Below are 21,786 nucleotides of genomic sequence, written 5' to 3' on the forward strand. Positions count from 1 at the left end.
ATGTCTTAGTACAGACTGCCTACAATTGATCTCATAGAAGAGCTCTCAATGTAGACTTTTCCTATCAGTAGGAAGGAAATTAGCATTTCCCAAATTCCTACCGAAGGAAATGTATCAGGCAAACAAGTTAGCAGTTAGTACATTGTGGTAGTTGGCTAAGACCACAAAATATTTTTAAAAAGATGAAATTTTTGGAAGCTGAAGATTCATTCATGTTTGTTCAGAGACTACTTTCAGTGATAAGGAGAACAAAGTATACTGATAATTCCATTTCAGAAAATGTCTAAAGATATTTAAGTGTGTCAACATTCAGAATAGGGAGAGTAAAATATAGTGATAATTAAAATATTTTAGAGTATTTCTTCAAGTATTTAGAGGAATCAATATTACAATGCCTATGGATGTGGTTTTTTAATTTTTTTTATGTTTATTTTTGATAGAGACAGAGAGCAAGCGGGGAAGGGCAGAGAGAGAGGGACACACAGACTCTGAAGCAGCCTCCAGGCTCTGAACCGTCAGCACAGAGTCTGATGTGGGGCTTGAACGCAAGAACTGTGAGATCATGACCTGAGGCGAAGTTACACACTTAACCAACTGAGCCACCCAGACGCCCCAATGGATATTTATTAATATATTTTTCATAATTTTTATGCTCAGTGACTATAAGAATAAATGGGTCTTAGTTGTTTAAAGTTAAAACTTGTTGTTTTTTTCAATAATTGAACTTATGAAGGGCATACCTATAATTTATCATATTATTTGAGTTCTAAAAAGACATATTTTGGATTTGTTACTTGCCACCTGGCTTTTTTTCATTATGAACTATTTTCAATAACTGAAGATTATACATGATAAAAAAACAAACTTCAAATTATCCACCATCTAATCCAACAGACCTTTCTATTGTGTCACACTTGCTTCAGATCTCTCTTTTCTTGCCTTAAAAAATATAATATTATATATACACTAGAAATTCCTTTTGCATTTGCTGTAGAACAAGGGTGTGTCTCTTCAGGTCTATCAAAAGAAGTAAAGGTAAATTACACAACTTTACATGGCATGGGTTAAGGAAATCTTTTATAGGGAATGGGAAAACTCACATATTAACAATATATGGATGCTTGGAATCCTCCAATATCTCCAACAAAATTTGGAAATGCATGCCAGGGTCGAGTTATCTCCTGGACATGGACATGGTGTGGATTTCACTATAGTGGAAAGGTTGAGCCCTCTATGAGTCTCTCAACTTATAGAGGAAAGTAAAAAGAAAAAAAAATGGCCTTGTCAGTGGAAGAATTTACAAGGTGTTTGATACCAGACAATGAGGATTTGGGTTCCCAACTATTTATTGGGGCCCTAGGCATGATAGCTTCTCCAAACCCTCTGGAGAAGCTTAGGCCTTATAACAATGGGTTAGGAGGCATTGGTCTTATGCCAGGTTGAACTTAAGTACCAAACTAATCTCTATGTGGAAGAGCCTTTCCACACTATACAGTGGGTAGGACCAAGCTAACTGGCTATCCAGGCAGACCATAATGAGCAATCAAGACTATTTTTAGTCCTACCCTTTTGATCATAGTTCCCTCCTAATTCTTAATATGTTACTTATTTTTTCCATAATGTATGCTTACAGGTATTTTAATATATTCTTTTTTTAATGTTTATTTACTTTTGAGAGAGAAAGCAACAGAGTGGGGGAGAGATAGAGAGAAGGAGAGTGAGAATCATAAGCAGGCTGTACATGAAGTGCAGAGCCTGGCATGTGGCTCGATCCCATGAACTGTGAGATCATGACCTGAACCAAAATCAAGAGTCAGACACTTACCCAACTGAGCCACCCAGGTGCCCCTGTATTTTAATATGTTCTATCATGTACATATCCTTCATCCTATTTTGATAAAAATTTTCTATTTCCATCATGTACATATCCTTGTGAAAATTGTTTTTTCCCTTTACATTGTTATTGAGATTTATCAATAATAGAGATATGTAGGCTTAGTTCATTAATTTCTTTATGATATTCCATCATATGACTGTACCACAGTTAATTTACAGATTTTTCTGATAGACACATGTTGTTTCAGTTTTTCACTACCAGAAATGAATCATGATGAAATTAACATTCTTTTGCATGCCTTCTTGAGCATAACTGTGAGAGTGTCTCTAAGGTATCTATCTGCCCAGGAGTGGAATTACTGGGTCAAAGACTATAAACCTCTTGACTAACTCCATAATGCCTAGTTATTCAAAGAAGAGGTTATACCAATTTATAGTTTCAACAACAAGGAAAGCATTTCAGAAACTTCACATTAAAAAAATGAAGATATAATTGACACATAACATCATATAAATTATATTAATTTTAGGTGTACAATATAATGACTTGACATATGTGTATATCGTGAAATGATTACCACAATGTTTAGGCAACTATGTGTAGCTACATATAGTTATACATTTGTGTCTGTGTCCATGAGAACTTTTAAGATCTATTCTCCTAGCAATTTGCAAATATGCAATACACTGTTGTTAACTATAGTTACCATGCCATACATTGCTTTATAAATGAAAGTGTGTACCTTTTCATCCCATTCACCTATTTCATCCAACTTCCATCTTGGCCTCTGGCAGCTACGAGTCTGTTATCTGCATTTATGAGTTTGGTTTGTCTTTTTAGGTTACACACATAAGTGAGATCACACAGTATTTGTCTTTGTCAGTCTTATTTCACTTAGCATAATGCTCTCAAGGTCCATATATTTGTCCCAAATGGCAGGATTTCCTTCTTTCATGGACGAATAGTATTCCAGTGTATAGATAAACCACATTTTCTCTGCTCATTCATCTGTTGCGTCACTGAGGTTGTTTCCATGTTTTGGCTATTGTAAATAATGCTGCAACCTGCAGCATTATCACTATCTTTTCAAGACAGTGATTTGAAGGAACCCCACACTTTTGAAAATCCAGTGCTCTTGTCACGCTTGAAAATTGTCAGCCTCATGAGTATTAAATGTATCTCATGGTCATTTTTATTGTCTTTTCTGTAATGACTATTAAGCTGAACATCTTCTTCCTAATTTTATACTGAGGTTCCCTTTTTGTTAATTGCATATTTCTACTGTTGCACATTTTTCTAGTAGATTGCCTGTTTCTTTTTTTTTGTTTATAGGAAATTCTTTTTGTATTATGGATATTAACCCTTTATTCATGTTCCATGTTGTAGTAAAAATCTTACACCATCTTTGGCAAGCATTTTCACTTTCTTTCTGGTTTCTTTTGCTGTATAAAAGTTTCAAAAGTCAATATCTATATTTATCATTTCCTTTTATTCATAGTTTGTGAAGGCTATGAAACCTTGAAACATTATTATGCCTTGATTTAAAAAAGGCATTTTGTTTCCTCATGTGGAGTTCATAAAGGCATTTTCCTCAACTTGCTCTAAAGTTTTAAAGCTTTGCCTTTCATTTTTCATCTTTTTCATGTGTGTGGAGTATTTTTCTGTAACCAAGGAATCTAATTTTATTTTATTCTATTCTTTGTATGAATGGTCCTACCACCATTTCTTGACAAGACAATGCTACTGCTCTCAAATAGCAAGTCTCTCTATCACTGTTTCTGACTTATCTATTCTGTTCTATTGGCCTGTTTATCTATTCCAAGCCAAGATTTCTCTGAATTTTACTACTATAGCTTTAAAATAAGTAGACATGAGGTAGGCAAAATTGTCCTGGTCTCTATTAACCTTTTTAAATTTTATTTAGATTTTAGAATTAAGTTCTTTCTGCCTCTTGAATTTCATTGGTACTGCATTGTATTTATAAATTATTTGGAATAAATTGATGTCTGATACTTAGTCTTTTCAACTATTATGATGGCATATCTCTCAACTTATTCATACCCTCCTCATTGTCTTTCAGTAATAGTTTCTAATTTTCTTTATAAAAGTTTTCTCATCTAAATCTTAAATGGCTTATAGTTTCCATTGTAATTAATGATATTTTTATTATTAGATTTTATTCATTGTTGCTAATGCATGGATTTTTGTAATTAACTAGTATCTAGCAAGACTTCTTAACTCTTTCATTAGTTGTCATAATTTTTAATGGACTTTTTTTTGGATTTTCTGTGTACCCAGTGACAGTTCTGTTTCTTTTTTTCTTGTTTGTTTTTTTGGGTTTTTTGTTTGTTTGTTTTTTCCTAGTCTATACACTCCCCTGCCCCTCACCCCCTTGGCTTAATGATCAGGGCAAAAAATTTAGTATCATATCAAATTAAACAGTGGTAGCCATCATTCTTCTGTCATTACTGATTTTAAAGCAAATTCATCTAGTGTTTTACCTTTAAGTATTTTCTATTGGTTGGGGCGATGTTAATAAGGGCTGACATTTTTTAACTCATTGTTTTCAGAGACATTTGAAGGTTATTTACATATAAAAATCATTTACCACTCTGAATGAAGAAGTTTTAGCACAAGGTTAAGTAATTAGCCTAGTCATGTGGCAGAGCTAAGATCTGATTCAGATTGGGCTCCACAATGGACATGCTTATCCAAAATGTTACACTATCTAGATATATTTTTTTATCAATTATAGGAAGTTCCCTTCCATTCCTGATCTACTAAAAATTCCTTAATCATTCTGGGATTGAAGTTCATCAACTACTTTTTCATCAGCTACTAAAAATATCACATGGTTTTCCTTTGTATAAATTAAATATTATTATAAAAATATATTATAAAATTATTTATTACATTATAGATTTTCCTTCCTATATAATTGTCTTTGTCTAGTTTTGATCAAGACTATACAATCCCCCAACTTTGGGAGCATTCTTACTTTTCTAATATCTAGAATAATTTGTATAAGATAGGGATCATCTGTTTCTCAAACATTTGTGAGAACTTCCCTGTAGAACTAGGGACTTGGTGATCTGAGGTAGTAGAATTTTAGTGGTTATAAATCTATCCAGGTTTTCTACTTTATCTTTGATTTCTGAAAGTCGGCTTCCTAAAAATTATTTTCATCCAAGTTTTCAAATTGTTGACATAAAATATTTGCAGTATTTTCTTACTTTATTTGTTGCTGTATGTTTTTTATTAACGTTTGGTTCTTGTGTTAGTATTTCTTCCTGTCTATTTTCTCTGCATCTCTGCTTTCTCTTTTTTCAGGTTTATCGAAATAAATACTTACCTTACTAATTTTCTGAATTTTTTTCTCTTCTAATATGAACTTTTGTGGCTATATTTTTTTCTAAGCACATCTTTACCTGATTTGCAAAAGTCTTAAAATGCAGAGAATTATTATCAATGATTCTAAACTTGTCCTAATACCACAGCGTTATGATTTTTTTTGCATCAGAGTTCCTTAGAAATAGTGCCAATTAATTTTACTCGCTTATTTACTCTCTGCATTCCCATTTACTCCACTAACTCCCTACACATATACTAAAATACAAGCGTCTTAAGAGCAAGATCTCTGTTATTCACCAGTATACAATTAGTACCTTAGAATAAGTGCTTACACACCGTAATTTTGGTAATTATTTGATTGATTGATTTTGAGCAACCTAAAGAGGTGTCTTCTCATTTTGAAATCAAGTCATAATTAGAATCATAGAATAATAACATTACTGAAATATCAGAAATCTTAGCGATACATCTCTGTCCTGCATTTTGTAAGGAGAACTTGGCTCTTTAGGAATAGCTACTTATATCTGCAAACTAACAGGCTTATAAAGAAGACCTATTTAAGAGGAAAACAAAAGAAAAAGGAAAGGAAAGAAAAGGAGAAGAGGGGCTCCTGGGTGGCTCAGTTGGTTAAGCATCTCACTTGGTTAAGCATCCCAGGTCATTATCTCACGGTTTGTGAGTTTGAGCCCCGCATTGGGCTCTGTGCTGACAGCTCAGAGCTCAGAACCCGGAGCCTGCTTTGGATTCTGTGTCTCCCTCTCTCTCTGCCATTCCCCCACTCATGCTCTGTCTCTCAAAAATAAATAATAATTTGAAAAATTAAATAAATAAAAAGAAAAAAGAGAGGAGAGGAGGAAGCAAGCAAAGAAGGAAAGAAAAGAAGGAAAGAAAAACAAGAAAGCTGTAACCAAGTCAGTAAAGCTAGATTCTATTGTAAAACATTTCCATAGATCTCTAGGATAAAAGATACAGGAAAAATTCCACAAATACTACCATGCTTAGTGCAGGTGGTACTAACTGATTCCAGCATTCTTTCTTGTGGAAACTGGAATTAACCTCACAATCCTTTCTCTACTTAACATTCCAGGTAGCCATTCCTAAATCCATATAATTAAACACTTGAGATAAAACCTACTCTCCTTTTTCTTAACTAACTTCTATCTATTTCTATTTCCCAGCTTGATCTATTTCCATGTCCCATCATTTCCAAAATTTCCAAAATTCCTAAGATTTATGTTGTCATAGGAAAAGGACCACAAGTGCAAATGTTTTTAAAAGATAAAATTAATCATTAGGTACCTACTATATTCTAGATACAATGATTAGTTCCTTTTAATGAATTCTCTCTATCCTTCCCATGAGCAGGATAATTTATAAATGCAACAGAAATATTAAAGCTAACACAAATAAGTGATAAGTATCTCTATCCCTATTTTACAAATGGCAAAGCTAAGGATCAGACTATTAAAAAGAGTTACAGAGGGGCGCCTGGGTGTCTCAGTCGTTTGGGCATCCAACTTCTGCTCAGGTCATGATCTCACAGTCTTTGAGTTTGAGTCCCACATTGGACTCTGTGCTGAGAGCTCAGAGCCTGGAACTTGCTTTGGATTCTGTGTCTCCCTCTTTCTCTTTCTCTCTCTCTCTCTCTCTCTCTCTCTCTCTCTGTCAAAAATAAACACTAAAATAAAACATTAATATATATATTAAAAATAGTTACAGAAAATGATATAATTATTATTACTATTAGAGTAAAAGCAAATAAAAATATAAAAGTCAAACAGAGAGAAATACATACTCATTCCATGAACTTCGATCTTTCTCCCCGGACCCTGCAATTACTCCCTACCATGCTCAGCTACTACATGATGCCTACTTACACACAATTTCATGAAGTCTTATTTTTATACTCCAGACAGTATTTCTTGCCGATGTTAGTGTTAAGTTCATGCTAGTCCCCAAATCCAACCTAATTAATTCTCTGGACTCTCATCCATAGAAAAGTTCCATGCCCCAGTTCAGGGTCTCCAGGGTCTGCCTTTTTTCATCAGCCTCCCTATTTCCTATCCTTATTCAAAACATGTTACCTCTTTAATTGTTTTGTTTCTTAAAGCTAATAAATCGGTCCTTCTATTTCTTTCTGCCAAAGACAAACATCTCAGAATTTTTATAAAATATGCACCCCCAAAATAACTGACATATACATTGAGGCCTGGAATAGTAAAAAGCTTTTCCTTTGTCATTTGTAATACATGTTCCATACCTTCACTTATGCATGTTGGTTTCTGTTGGCACTGAAAAGTAGAGTTTTAAAGTCTTGACTCACTCTAAATCCATAATGTTTTTGGTAGGCCTTTAATTTAAAAGCAACCCCTACCTCTCTTAGAGCTCACACCAGAGTATAGTTATCATTGCCTCTTTCCATTTCCCCCTTGAAGATAGATACTGAATCTTAGTTTTGTTTGTGTGCAAACACACAATAGTTGTGCAATGAACGAATCCTGTATGTGAACGTTGCAAAAACACAAGCCTGATAACAAGGAGTCTGGAAGGAATACTACTTTCTGCTTATGTAAAGCAAATTGTGGATATGCCTTTATGTGGTAGAAAATAGTAAATTGGAGTGGAGAAGTGGAAGTCTGAAAGGAGGTGTTTGGCTAATTATAAAGCAATGTCTTCACAAAGAGTTTAAATCAGGCAGGCCTGGTCTCCATTGTAATTTTAATGAGATACAACGTTAACAGATTTACAGTTGAATAAATATTTAGAGTTCAAGCAGTACTCTCATTTGCATTGTTTTAACTTTAGGACCATTTTAGATCATAATGTTAATAAGTATGTCTTAAAAATTTATAATTATAACATTTAAACAAATGGGGCTCATACAGTAGTAAAATTTGTATTCTTTTAACAAAATGCATTGATTCTGATGGAGAGAGAATATATAGTTTTGTGCCAGTGGAGGGAAACTGCTGGTAGCTGGTGCTTTAGCTGGCAGGGAACGTCAATTTATAGGCACCAGTATGGACAGTGAAAGACTTATGACTGACTGTTTATATACGGTATAAGTTAGCCATCTGCTCTAAGAACCTGAAAAGTATCATAAATTACTTCCTAAATTAACATAACATTTTTTTTCCATAGAGCAACTTATTACATCTCAGTTATTACCCTGAGGTAGTCTGGGGTCAACTGTGTAATACTTCCCCAAATAAAAGAGATACATGTATGGCTCATCCCTATTCTCTAAAAGCGCCTCTAGCCGGCCTTATGTGAAGGCTCGGGCCTGCAATAGGGAGGCCTCTGGGGACTGAGTATGATCAGATGAGGGAATTATAATGCATATACATCATGAAGGGAGCTTAGTTCTCAGTTTCTGAAATCATGCCAGCAGATAAATGTCCCTCCACACATGTCTACCATCCTGGAAATAACAGGCAGTTGGATATTGTACAGTCTGGTTACCCTTCAAGACCAAAAATAACATATAACCACTTTTGATTATCCACAAGATGACATTATTCAGAATAATGGTCCCTTAGCGAGCATATAGCTATATGTGGAAACAAATTTTGAAGTAAAAATGCCTTTAACAACAAAAATATGTGTGTTTCTTTTTCTCCCAGAAAAGAAAATATTTATTTATAAATCAGTCACTAAGTATGAACTCAACACACATACCTATGTATGGTTCAAAGTATGATAAACTTCATAGCGTTGTAGATATTACACTTAGTATATGTAATGTGATCTCAACACCCATAGGTTTTCAGGAATAAAATGGAAACAGAAACATAGTAAAGCTTTAATTTTTCCAACTGAATTTTCTTTAAACCACAGTTTTGGTTCCTAATGTCAAATTGTTTTTTCATTAAGCACTGAGGATATTTTATTTTAAATTTTTTAGTTTATTTGTTTTAATTTAATTTTTTTTCAATTTACATCCAAATTAGTCAGCATATAGTGCAACAATGATTTCAGGAGTAGATTCCTTAATGCCCCTTACCCATTTAGTCCATCCCCCCTCCCACAACCCCTCCAGCAACCCTCAGTTTGTTCTCCATATTTATGAGTCTCTTCTGTTTTGTCCCCTTCCCTATTTTTATATTATTTTTGTTTCCCTTCCCTTATGCTCATCTGTTTTGTCTCTTAAAGTCCTCATATGAGTGAAGTCATATATTTGTCTTTCTCTGACTGACTAATTTCACTTGGCATTAACACCCTCCAGTTCCATCCATGTAGTTGCAAATGGCAAGATTTCATTCTTTTTGATTGCCGAGTAATACTTCATTGTGTATATATACCACGTCTTCTTTATCCATCCATCCATCGATGGACATTTGGGCTCTTTCCATACTTTGGCTATTGTCGATAATATTGCCATAAACATTGTGGTGCATGTGTCCCTTTGAAATACACACCTGTATCCCTTGGATAAATACCTAGTAGTGCAATTGCTGGGTAACAGGATAGTTCTATTTTTAATTTTTTGAGGAACCTCCGTACTGTTTTCCAGAGTGGCTGCACCAGCTTGCATCCCCATATTTTATTTTATTTTTAATGTTTATTCACTTTTCAGAGAGAGACAGAGTGTGAGTGGGGGAGGGGTAGAGAGAGACGAGACACAGAATCTGAAACAGGCTCCAGGCTCTGAGCTGTCAGCACAGAGCCTGATGGAGGGCTCGAACCCATGCACCGCGAGATCATGACCTGAGTCGAAGTCGTAAACTTAACTGACTGAACCATCCAGGTGCTCTAGCATTTAGGATATTTTCATTGCTGGTGGAAAAATTCTGTAAAGAAATGTTTTGTAAAAATTTTTTTAAAAAGCCATAGGTAAGGTATAAGCTTTATGTCTTATGTTTACTTCTATCTTGTAGCAGACTTCTTAGGTACTTTTTTTTGGAGAATATAAGGCAAGGGAGACTTCAGCCTAGGATCTATTCAGTAGGCAAACTACTATGAAGGTAAATAAAATTAATTATTCATAAAAATAATACTATCAACTTGTCTGCCTCACAATTTTTTTTTCAAAAACTCAAATTACCTTTCCATCTACCTCCTAGACCTTTGCATAAGGATTCCCCAGACATTTTCAAAATTTACAGATAATTGCTATGGCAGGCATGGAAATAAACAAGGGCAGTATTATCCATAGACAGCTAGTCACCAAGGATTTAAAGTAGCAGGTAAACATAGTAATGAGGTAAATGAATCTTCTCAAAATGAGGCTAGCAATATAAAATTGTTGCAGAGGCAATATATTTAACTTTTTGGCATATTTCCCTTTCCTCAAAAAGTAGGACATTTGCAGTACAGATTCACTGATATGTCACTGAAACTATTGGGAAAACTTTAGAGAAGAAAAAAGCAAACTTTTTAAAAGAGGAATATCAGGTGGTTAGGGTTGCCAAAGAGATGAATCCTCTTAAACAGCAATTTCGGTTCTTTCTTTTCCCTCAAGGGAAAGTAGTATTCACACTGCTTGTTGTTTCTGGAAAACGGTATTGTGGGACTATTTTACCTAGTAAGAAATATAAGTTCTTGGATTGAGAAGTAATTTTTATCATGAACTCTGAGTATAATTTATGGGATGCAAATTTTGTGTGTGTGTGTGCACATGTGTGTGTGCACTTGGGAGATGATTAAGTTATTTAGATTTGGACTGAAACTCAGGAATCAGGTTTCCCCAACTTACACACTTGTTTCCTTCACCTGCCTTGTCCTTCACCTAGTCAGCTCATTTTCTCTCCATGTTCAGCTTAGATGTCAGTTCTCCAGGAAGGTTCCTGAATGCATCCACATATGTTATACTCTTGAGAGTTACAAGTATTCATTTAATAGAACTAATAAGCTGTAAATGCCATGAGGGCCAAAATATATTCTGAATGTGCACTGCTATATTTCCAAAGTTCACTGCGTAGTGTGGGCTCTTAAGTGCCTGTTGGAAAGAAGGAAAGAAAAAAAGCAGAACTTCGTTCCTCTGATATTCTATTAAAATCATTTAAACGGTTAATTCTGCCATTGCCTCTTTAGCTGAATTGGGAGAAATCTTGCTAGTGTTCTTTATAAAACACAAATTTCTCCTCATTTTCTGTGAATGTTGAAGTACTTTGAACTTTGTAAAGTTTTATGAGTGGAAGAAATATATTCCTACTGCTGCAGGTAAGAAGATTTGGATATATGATAATAAAATAATTTCTGTGATAGCCGAACACGAAGACATTATTGACTTAAATTCCAATGATTCCACGAGTCATATGCAGAGATATACCCACCTCCTGATTTCCCATTAACATAAAATAAATTCTAATGTAGAAAATTATATTTGTTATCCTGAAATTGTGATGGCCCTTACATTTTTGTATTATTTCTTAAGTAACCTATAATAATATTAATATGGAAATATTAGGGAATTGCTCAGATCTGTTAACAACAATTTGTATTAGAGCTTATTCCCCAAAATGGATGAACTGATCTTTGTGTTTCTCTACATGTTTTCAAAATGTTCTGTCATCCTCTTTAGTTCACTATCGGGGTGCACAGAGAACTTTTAGTTCCTTTGTTCCTTTGTTGTGAATGGACTTAATTTTAAATTTGTGTTAGCTTTAAAAGCACTTGGCTTTAACATAGACTCTCTGTCCAAAAAGATCATGGCTTGGATGTCATAAAGATTTTGCTGCTTTTTAATGATGGATAGACAGACCTCTGGTGGACATGGGAGGTGACTAGAGGAGGTAGGTTACAATAAATGATTTCACCTTCCTACCAGTGGTGAAATGAGCTGAGCTCAACACCGGTGGTAGTATCATTTCTAGGTTCAGTCACAGGGAATGGGTGTGTCCTTTATATGGAGGAATAAAGCAGTAATAAATAAAGAAATAAATCCTGCTTCTTTTCCAAAATAATTCATTGAAAATATGTATGCATTTATAAATATTATTGCATACAATTTATAATAAACTCTAACACCCAATGTTTGACTGCATATTAGATACTAATTTTAATGAAAAGTCCAGCGAAGAATTTTATGCTCTTACTTATCAATATGAATTAGCAAAGTGTCACATATGATTATGGGCTACTTTGTACTTTGAGCCCACAAACAGAAGCGGACAGAATGCTGGTGCCTTCCCGTCTGTTTAGAAGTAGAAATGAAGTAATAGTAAAACTTTCGTGGAAAATAATGTTTTCAACAATTCATTTTATATCAACACTGTTTTACAGCAAAACTTCGAGAGTCCTGCTTTGATCCAGGCAATATAATGAATGGCACCAGACTTGGAATGGATTATAAATTAGGGTCAACAGTCACCTATTATTGTGATGCTGGTTATGTTCTTCAAGGTTATTCGACACTCACCTGTATCATGGGAGATGATGGAAGACCTGGATGGAATAGAGCCTTACCAAGTTGTCATGGTAAGAAATATATATAAATATATATATATATAAATATAAAAATATAAAATATATATATATATATATATATATATATATATATATATATATATAGTCTGAGCTTATATTTTTAGACAGAATCAGGAAATATTTAAACCCATTTTTATATTTTTAAAAATTGACCACTTAACATTCAATCTACAAGTGTGATATAGGCCAGGCAGAGATTTTATCAAGGATTTTTAAATTGCATTCATTAAAGAAATGGTTTTGGGAAAGTACTTATATTCCCAGGTGTCTCTAAAGCAATGCACACGTTATTGTAGGCAAGCTCCCTGGCACAAGGATATTGCCTTTTTCTATTCTGTGTTCAGGACTTAGAGGAGCGCCTGAGAAAATTAGGTGCTCAGAAGATACTGGCTGAGTAAAGGAAGAACGAATACACTGAAACTGACATTTCAACAACATAGATAAATGCAGTGACTTAAATATGATCAAGAACTGGTGATAAATCTTTATCCAAACTACACATTTTTCCTAAAAATTAAAGTTGCCTAGAAGTGACAACCATATTGGAGCTGCTGAGGCGGGTCTCACAACAGGGGGAAGGCTCAAGGACACAGTAAAATGGAGGAAGACCTAAAATTAGTTTCAGTAATATCATATCAGATATGTAACTGCCACCGCTAGAGTTAGTACCAGACCAGTGCATCAGATTCAACTTGATACAGGAACTGACAGTGATCATAGCCAGGAGAAGACTGCTGATCTTAGAAAAAGTTAGGAAAAATACATTAGGAAAAATATATTCAAGGGGAAGACACTTAATGTTCTTGAGATTAAGGAAGTTACTGAAGAGGCACCAGAAACAGAGATGGCACCTTCACTTAGGGTGTGGAATTTGCTAAGCATTTAGCCACAGTAAATGAACAGCCTATTCAGAATTTTGAAAAGATGATTCAGTGGACACAGGAGGGAAGATTGGGGGAGTCCCCAATGAATAATGAAGGAGTTGTGATGATGATGGTTCATGAATATATATTTCTGGATAAATACCAGGAGGATTTTTCACAACAAGGACCAATTTGTCACTTTATGGAACCAGTACCCCGTGTTCTTTCTAAAATGCACATCTGAGTGTTAGAAAAGTCCAACACAGTGGTTGAAACATTATTTTAATGAAAAACAGGACATTCTAAAATAAAGTGATGCACAGTTCATTTGCAGACCATGGAAATTTTTATTTCAAGCTTTTGGAGATGGATTTTATAGCTAAATAAAATAATACTGCATGTTGAAAAATCATATACTTGTATACAAGTCTATGAGGACAGAGATACTGTGGGAAAAAAAAAAAGTTCAGTAAGGAGATAAAAACTATGATATCACTTTGGAAAGTTACCACAGACTCCCTCATCAGTTGAATGATCCCCATGCATTGTACAAAACTGACATGGAGATGATATCATCTAGAGCAGATTTTCTAAACTATAGGTCACCACCAGTGAGTCATAAAATCAATTCACTGGGTCGTGACCAGCATTTTTATAACTGATATAACATTGAATAAAATAAAATAAAAGATAAATACATAAAAAGAAGAGAAAAATGTTATAATCCAAAGACCATAGTAAGGATAAATATTTTTTTGTGGAACTCTTTTCAGCTATCTATAAAGAAATAAATAAAATACAATAAATATGTGTGTGGAGGGTGTGTGTGTGCATGTAGATGTATATGAGTATATTTGCAATGAGGTAATGTATATTTCTTACTATGAGTTGCAGTGAGAAAAAACAATTTTGATCTGATGATTAAAAGAATAGATTTTTGATGTCTGGTACACATAGTAATTTTTCTTAATTATATAATATATTCATGTACTCGGATTATGTGTGTATTATTTCTGACTTAAACAAGTCATTTAACCTCTCTAGAGTCTCTCATCTGTAAAATCAGAGTATTTGAAATTCTTTACTTCAGAATGTTGTGTAAGAACTAAAGACAAGGTACTTACCTACTAAATGGTCATTCTGTTAGTAACAGAACAGCCAATTAAAACGTGGCTTGAGTCGATGGTTTCATCTATCAGAAGACAAGGGGAATAAAAGGAGAAATAATTACTTTGAATTTCATTCTGCCAAAGAGAAAAAAAAATAATGAATGGCACGAAAGTTTATAAAAAGTTTAAGAGAAAGTGTGGTTGTTTTGTCTTAAGAGCCATGCAAAAGAGGAATTTGTGGATAGACAGAAAATTCATTAAAAAACTAACAAACAAACAAGCAACAACAACAAAAAAACATGGAAAATTTTCTGAAGCCAAACAAGAAATAACCAAAATCCTGACAGAGAAAACCAAAGAATAAAGAAAACTATAGATCAGGGGCTCCTGGGTGGCTCAGTAGGTTAAGCTTCAGGTTCTTGATTTTGGCTCAGGTCATCATCTTGGACTTCATGAGATCAAGCCCACATCAGGCTCTACACTGATAGCACAGAGGCTGCCTAAGATTCTCTCTCTCCCTCCTTCTCTTCCCCTCCCCCTACTCTCTTTCTCTCAAAATAAATAAGTATACATTTTTAAAAAAACTATAGATCAAAAAGATAAGTCTTAATCACTGGGATAAATTATTAAATACATGGTTTTCAATGGCTTAGGTGAAAAAGACAGGTGTAGCTGAATATGCATTCACTAAGAATATGCCTGCCTAGAATAATCCTATTCCTTGCCATAGATTTCTATATTGATAGGTCATAGAAATGTTAATTGAGCATGGACTATACCATAATGTATACAAATGGTCCTTCTGAACCAAAAATATTTCATGGGATCAATTACAGCTCAACCAAGTGTATTTCATGTTGGTTTAATAGTCAATATCTACAAACAAAACAAAGGCAAGGGTAGACCTGTGTTCAAATCCTCTTACTATATCTATGACCTCAGATGAGCTAAGCCTTGATTTTTAAATCTCTAAAACTGGATGACAGTTATTAACTCAATAGATTATGTGAAGATTCAATTAACCATAGCACATACAGAAGGCCTAGTGAATTTCTCAGCAAACATTGGCATATTAATACGTGTGATATTCAAAATGTTCTGAAAGAAGCACAGCACTAGAAAACATACATTGCACTTTGCATTGTATGTTATGTTTTAGTGGAACTGGTATATTTCTATCATTTTAACATTAATTAAATCTAATTTATTAATGTTAATATATGGATACACATTTACCCACTCCTAAAAACAGCACAAATGTTTAGTATTTTTAAATTTCTTAAAAGAGAATAATCTTCACTATCAGTTTAGTTGGATATGACTAGACTTTTGCCTACAATGCCAAGATACTATGGAAATCAAAGTTATTGCATGCATACCTTATACTATTACCCAAAATTGAAGATATATTCATGTTAAAATATGACCATGTCTGATGATTTCTAGTATGGGGGGAAGCCCATGTTTTAGAATTAGATGTAATTAACTCTAAACAATGTTTTAAAACCAAGAGAAGACCTAAAATCAGCTATGTGACCTTGTATAATTTATGTGTCTAAGCATGAGATAATATTGTATAGTTTGTAAGGTTGTTGGGAGAATTATATTAAATAACTCATTTGGAACATTTGGTTTTGGGGTTCCTGCTAGCTCAGTCAGTAGAGCATGTGACTCTTAATCTTGGGGTCATGAGTTCAAGCCCCACGCTGGGCTTAGAGGTTATCTAATAACATAAAATAAAATATAAAAATAAATAAATAAATAAATAAATAAATAAATAAATAAATAAATAAATAAAACATTGGTTCTGAAGTAATTACTATATCACAGTAAGGAGAGCTTAATATATTTTAGTTTCTTGATCAGGTTCGCACGTATCTGTTTGTTTTCCCTCACAGTAATTATACAGAAACCCAAAATACACAGAACTGGCTGACTTTCAGATTTAATAATTTAATACTTTGAAAGTCAAAATTAGTGGGTAAAGCATCTGCAAAAGAGCCAGAAGTTTTTTTGTTCATAAGGATAAATTTTTAAATTAAGATATATTTTGTATTTTTTATCAAAGTAAAATATACATGGGATAACTGAGAAAATAATTTAAAATAGCTTAGCATTTAAAGTAATTTATTTTTTTAAGTTTATCTATTTTGAGAGGGGGAGGGCAGGGGTAAGGGGGGAGAGAGGGAACCCCAAGCAAACTCTCCACTCTCAGTGTAGAGCCCGATGCGGAGCTTGAACTCATGAACCATGAGATCATGACCTGAGCCAAAATCAAGAGTCGGATACTTAAATGACTGAGCCAACCAGGCGTCCCAATTTAAAGTTATTTAAAGCACTGGTCATCTGCCTCACCCCCCCCACCTCTATTCTGCTATTACTCAGCTGAGCCTTCTAATAATTTCTAGTTCTAATTGCTCTGATGGTCCTCTCCATGACTCTGCATAACATATGAAGCTCTGTTTCTTGATTTGCCAACTCTAGACAATTTCCATTGATTTCCAGGTATAAAAGATAAAGAGTTATGTCAAATCCACAGCCCCTCTCTTCAATATTCCAGAAATATGTTGTTTGTTTATTCTAGTAATTGCCTTTGTCATGAATTAATTTTTTTATGCCTCTGTTGTTAATATCATTAATGTTTAAGAATTAGATTGCCAGGCTCTGCTGCTTTTCATGCTGCATATTACCCACCCCTCGGTATAATGTTGACTAATATCTCTGAGAACATGGGCAGGAAATTTTGACTGATAGTCTTCACTTTTGAGTATATAAGTAGGATGTTGGCTATTAGACCATGATCCCTAAGTGCCAAAATAACTAAAGCTTTTCATTTTTTACATAAAAGTAAACACCAGCATGACCTTTAATGCAATATTTAAATGCAATATTTTGCTTTTTCTTATAATGTTTCACTCTGAAAGACCATAAGCTCCCAAAGTCTCAGGCTACATGTTTAGCATGAAACATATTAATTTATACATGCAGCCTCTTAGTAAATATGTTTATCCTGAACCGAACCGTAAGAATTTACAGTTTGTCTATTTTAGAGGATAGGATTTTTTTTAATCATGGTTTAAGATTGTGTACATTTTAAATCTGAAGGAAATATTTTCAAGAGCTTATGTTGGACCCTGGGAGATTGTATTTGTCAGAAGTAGATCCAAAATGATAGCATCCTGTGGTAAGTCCTGCTCAGTGATGAGAAACCCTGCAGTTTATCTCATGAAAATGTCACAGGTATTAAATGATAGCAAAACAGAATATCCGTACCTGCAATTCACTTTGTGATCAAAAAAAAAGTGCTTGGAAAATAATTTCTTACCTTCTTATTTTTCATACTTTGAAAAGTATGTTGAAACTCTGAGTTACTTTAGAAAACTAAAGTGAGTTACTTTAGAAAACTATAGACACACTGGATTAAAGTGGAACTCTTATTGCTCTTATCCATAAAACGACTCAATATTAGCTAAAGGAAATGAAACACAAATAGTGACAGATTCCATCTTTTTCCCTTAATATTCACTACTTGATTTATTTCACCTAATGGCATTGCAGTTGTTTATATAAGCACACCTCTACCCTAACCTAGGGCAACTACAGGCTATCTCTTAGCTCTTAGCCTCCCCCCTGGCTAGTTTCTCTCTTTCCCTTGTTTCCTGATACAATCTCTTATGAACACAACAAAGTAATCTTTCAAACATATGTCAGATTATATCAAAATCCACCAGTGACTTTCTAAATCTGAGTAAATTCCAAAGATCTTACAATATGAGGTTCTACTTAATCTACCTATATATACTCTGACCTCTTTACTATTCTTGCTCCCTACTACACTCTTTGGGCCACAAGGGCCTCCTTGATGTTTCTTGAAAGCACTGTTCACACTTCCACCTCAGGGCTTTTGCACTTACTTGTCCTTTTTGTCTGAATACTTTTTTTCCCAGCTTTCTGGCTGAAGCTCTCAGACTTCCTTTAGGCTTCTGACCACTTGTTTTCTTAGTAGAAAAAAACATTCCAATTTACCCTCTCCTTGCTCCCTAAAGCTTCCAGGATGGAATCAAGTATATCTAAAGTTGAAATATTTCTGGTGTGTGCAAAGTCCCAGTTATTTTAGGGCCTTAGAACTTTGAAAGGTAGATCATTAAATTTAGAAGTACTAGGCACAGCACTAATACAATATTGTTTTTTTTAACTGAGATATAATTGACATATAACATTAAATTTGCTTTAGATATACAACAATATGATTTGTATTTATATATATTACGAAATGATCGCAACAATAAGTACAGTTGACATCCATCACCACACAGTAACAATTTTGTCTTATGATAAATAATTTCAAGATGTACTCTCTTAGCAACTTTCAGATATGCAAGATAGTACTATTAATGATATCGTCATGCTGCACATTACATACCCATGGCTTATTTATTTCATGATTGGACCAATGCAGTATTCTTGATCTTTTCCATTGCTATAGCATACAGTGGAACATGCATTTGACAGTTAATTACAATAATAAGACCCTAAGAATAAACATATTTGTACTGTTAAAGAATCAGTAGCTTTCCACTTATTCTAAAGAAGAGATGGTATCATGCATTCCTCTTTTTCAAGCATTCAAAAGTATGAATTATATGCCTGGTCCTGCGCTATGAATTCAATATGGTTCTTGCCCTTAGAGAGTTTATAATCAGAGGATATACAGACAGATACGGTCCATTGCTGGAAATAAAATCAGTGCTGCACGCACAGCATGGAGGTGCCTCTGAACCAATTACAAAGAGACATCAGGAAAGTCTTCCTTGAGGCGCCTGGTTGCTCAGTTGGTTAAGCTTCGGACTTCAGCTCAGGTCATGATCTCGCGGTTCATGGGGGGGTTTGAGCCCCACGTCAGGCTCTGTTACTGATTGCTCAGAGCCTGGAGTCTGCTTCGGATTCTGCGTCTCCCTCTTTTTCTGCCCTCCCCCACTCACGCTCTGTCTCTCAAAAAATGAATACATGTTAATTTTTTTTTAAAAGAAAGTCTTCCTTATAAAAATGACACATAAAGTGAATCTTAAAAATATCAGTAAGAATAAACCAGGAGGTACAGGCATGAGGAGATGGTGCCTTTCACACCCGGGGTTGAGCATTTATAAATATATACAGGCAAGAGTAAACGAAGGAAAGTAGGTAGAATTTCCAGCAGCTCAACATGGCAAGCCTAGAGAGAGGACTCATAGAGATCATAGTTTATCTGTACTGAGAATGGTTTGAAGTTTTGTACATATATTATTTAGAGCCTAACACAACTCCATGAATTGAGGACTACTAATATTCTCATTTACAGATGAGGAAACAAAGACACAAAGAGAGGTTCAGTCACTTGCTCTAAGTCACAGTTGCCCAGCAGTCATGTTTTGGAGTCTAGGCTCAATCACTGCCCTATAGGTAGGCTGATTAATTCTACAAATGACCTTGCATTCATCTTTTTTATATCTGCAGTTATGGCAAATTGCAGTTGATTAAGTGTTTCATGAATGGATATGTGGCATGAAAAATAAGTGGTGAAATTTGGGGCTCTCCACTTATTTCTGAAATCTTCCTCCATGCTAAGTATGAGAATTAATAAAAAGTAAATTCCTACCAATAACTAATAAAAGTGTTCATCTGACATGCATTTTTGCATTGCATTTGAAATACAACCTTACACAGAATGCAAATAAATACCTTAATAGATATAGTCAGTGTTAGTTCTTTTGAATATTGGCACCATTATTTTCAATACCTTTGTTTCTCTCCTGCTAATGTAAGTCCTAGATTCTGGGGGGAAAAAGAGAATTAAGTAACTCAATCATTGGTAACTATAAGTCTTTTCAAAGTACATACACACGAGTACGTTAAGATTAGACATCCAGTAGTCATAGGGCACCATTGTTTGTTCAACTTCCAATTATATGTGGAATGATAAAAGCTTTTAAAAGGGTAGCCCTCTTACCCTATCAACTGAAGAGAAAGCTTCAAAAGAAACAAACTAAAAAATAAAAAGTTCATTTTGTAATTCCAGCTCTCCAATTTTACAGTTATCTCTCATTAATAAACTCATATGATCTACTTTTAATTAAATCATATTGCTTTAATGTATGAAGTAGAAAACTCAACTCTTATTCCAGATCTCCTGCTTAAATGGCATGGCTTGTCTTGGGCTAATTTCTTATCACAAATGTCCTTGAGGTTTATAGAATTTTTTTTTGAGGTTTGAAACAAGTCTAGAGCCCCATTCCATTATAAATGCATATAGGTATCATCTAGTCTAATATACTGAGCCATTTAGCATTTGATGCCATTTAAAATATGTGATATAATTAAGGCATGTAGATGCAAGATTCATAAAACAAAGGCCTAGTGGTAAATTATTTCTGAGTATCATCAAATATCTGCCTTTCATTAGCTACACATAGGAATTTTGTTCACAGACATAATATACAGATTATGTTTCGTAACCATGCTAAAAAGAAGTGTACTGCATTTCTTTTCTTTTCCTTTCTTTCCTTTTTTTTTTTTTTAGTAAACTCTAGGCCCAGTGAGGGACTTGAACTCATGACCCCAAGATCAAGTGTCACATATTCTACCACCTGAGTCATGCACCCCAAAAGTATTTTCTATTTTAAAAACTTAAAGTAGTATTGAGACAAAACCAAGGCATGCTTGGTTTTTATGTGATGGGAGGGGGGGGGAGTATTACTTAAAATGAAACGGGAAGGAAAGCTAATGATATTGAGCACCTGCTATTTTCAGGCACTCTTATTTACATTATCACTCCAGTTGGCCTCCTGCATGCTAGTCTAGAGAATCATTAACATTGTTATAAACAAATCCCTGCTGCTATGAATTCTGGATCATACTATGTAGAGTCCCCTGTGTAAGAAGCAGTTTGATTGCAAATCAGTGCCTATAATTCAGAGCATATTTACTTGTGACCACTGACTTGGAGCTCATATTTTAAACCATCTTTATTTTCTCTGGTTTTGGGATCTCAGTCACTATGCCATATCTCCAGATGGGTGGTCTCGTGGCTTCTCATTGTACAAAGAAGCCCCTATTCTCCACTACCACGCAGGCTTTGAGTTAGACTTCAAACTTGCCTCCCTAACGTGTCACCAGTTTTTACAGAAAAGCAAAAAAAAAAAAAAAACAAAAAAAAAAAAAC

The 21,786-nt window shown here is 34.4% G+C and overlaps 1 protein-coding gene and 1 pseudogene across 6 annotated transcripts in view; both read left to right on the top strand.

The window, feature by feature from the left end:
• Positions 1-21,786, top strand: part of CSMD3 (CUB and Sushi multiple domains 3) — a 1,242,277-nt gene that overhangs the window by 962,379 nt on the left and 258,112 nt on the right. For all 6 annotated transcript variants that reach the window (XM_027064013.2, XM_027064014.2, XM_027064015.2 and 3 more), the window contains one exon: positions 12,413-12,607. In XM_027064013.2, coding sequence (XP_026919814.1) covers positions 12,413-12,607 — 195 coding nt within the window. The remainder of the gene's footprint in view (positions 1-12,412; positions 12,608-21,786) is intronic.
• Positions 12,895-14,536, top strand: LOC113600495 (28S ribosomal protein S31, mitochondrial-like; annotated as a pseudogene).

This window comes from Acinonyx jubatus, chromosome F2 (genome assembly GCF_027475565.1).
Source record: "Acinonyx jubatus isolate Ajub_Pintada_27869175 chromosome F2, VMU_Ajub_asm_v1.0, whole genome shotgun sequence".
Taxonomy (NCBI): Eukaryota; Metazoa; Chordata; class Mammalia; order Carnivora; family Felidae; genus Acinonyx; species Acinonyx jubatus.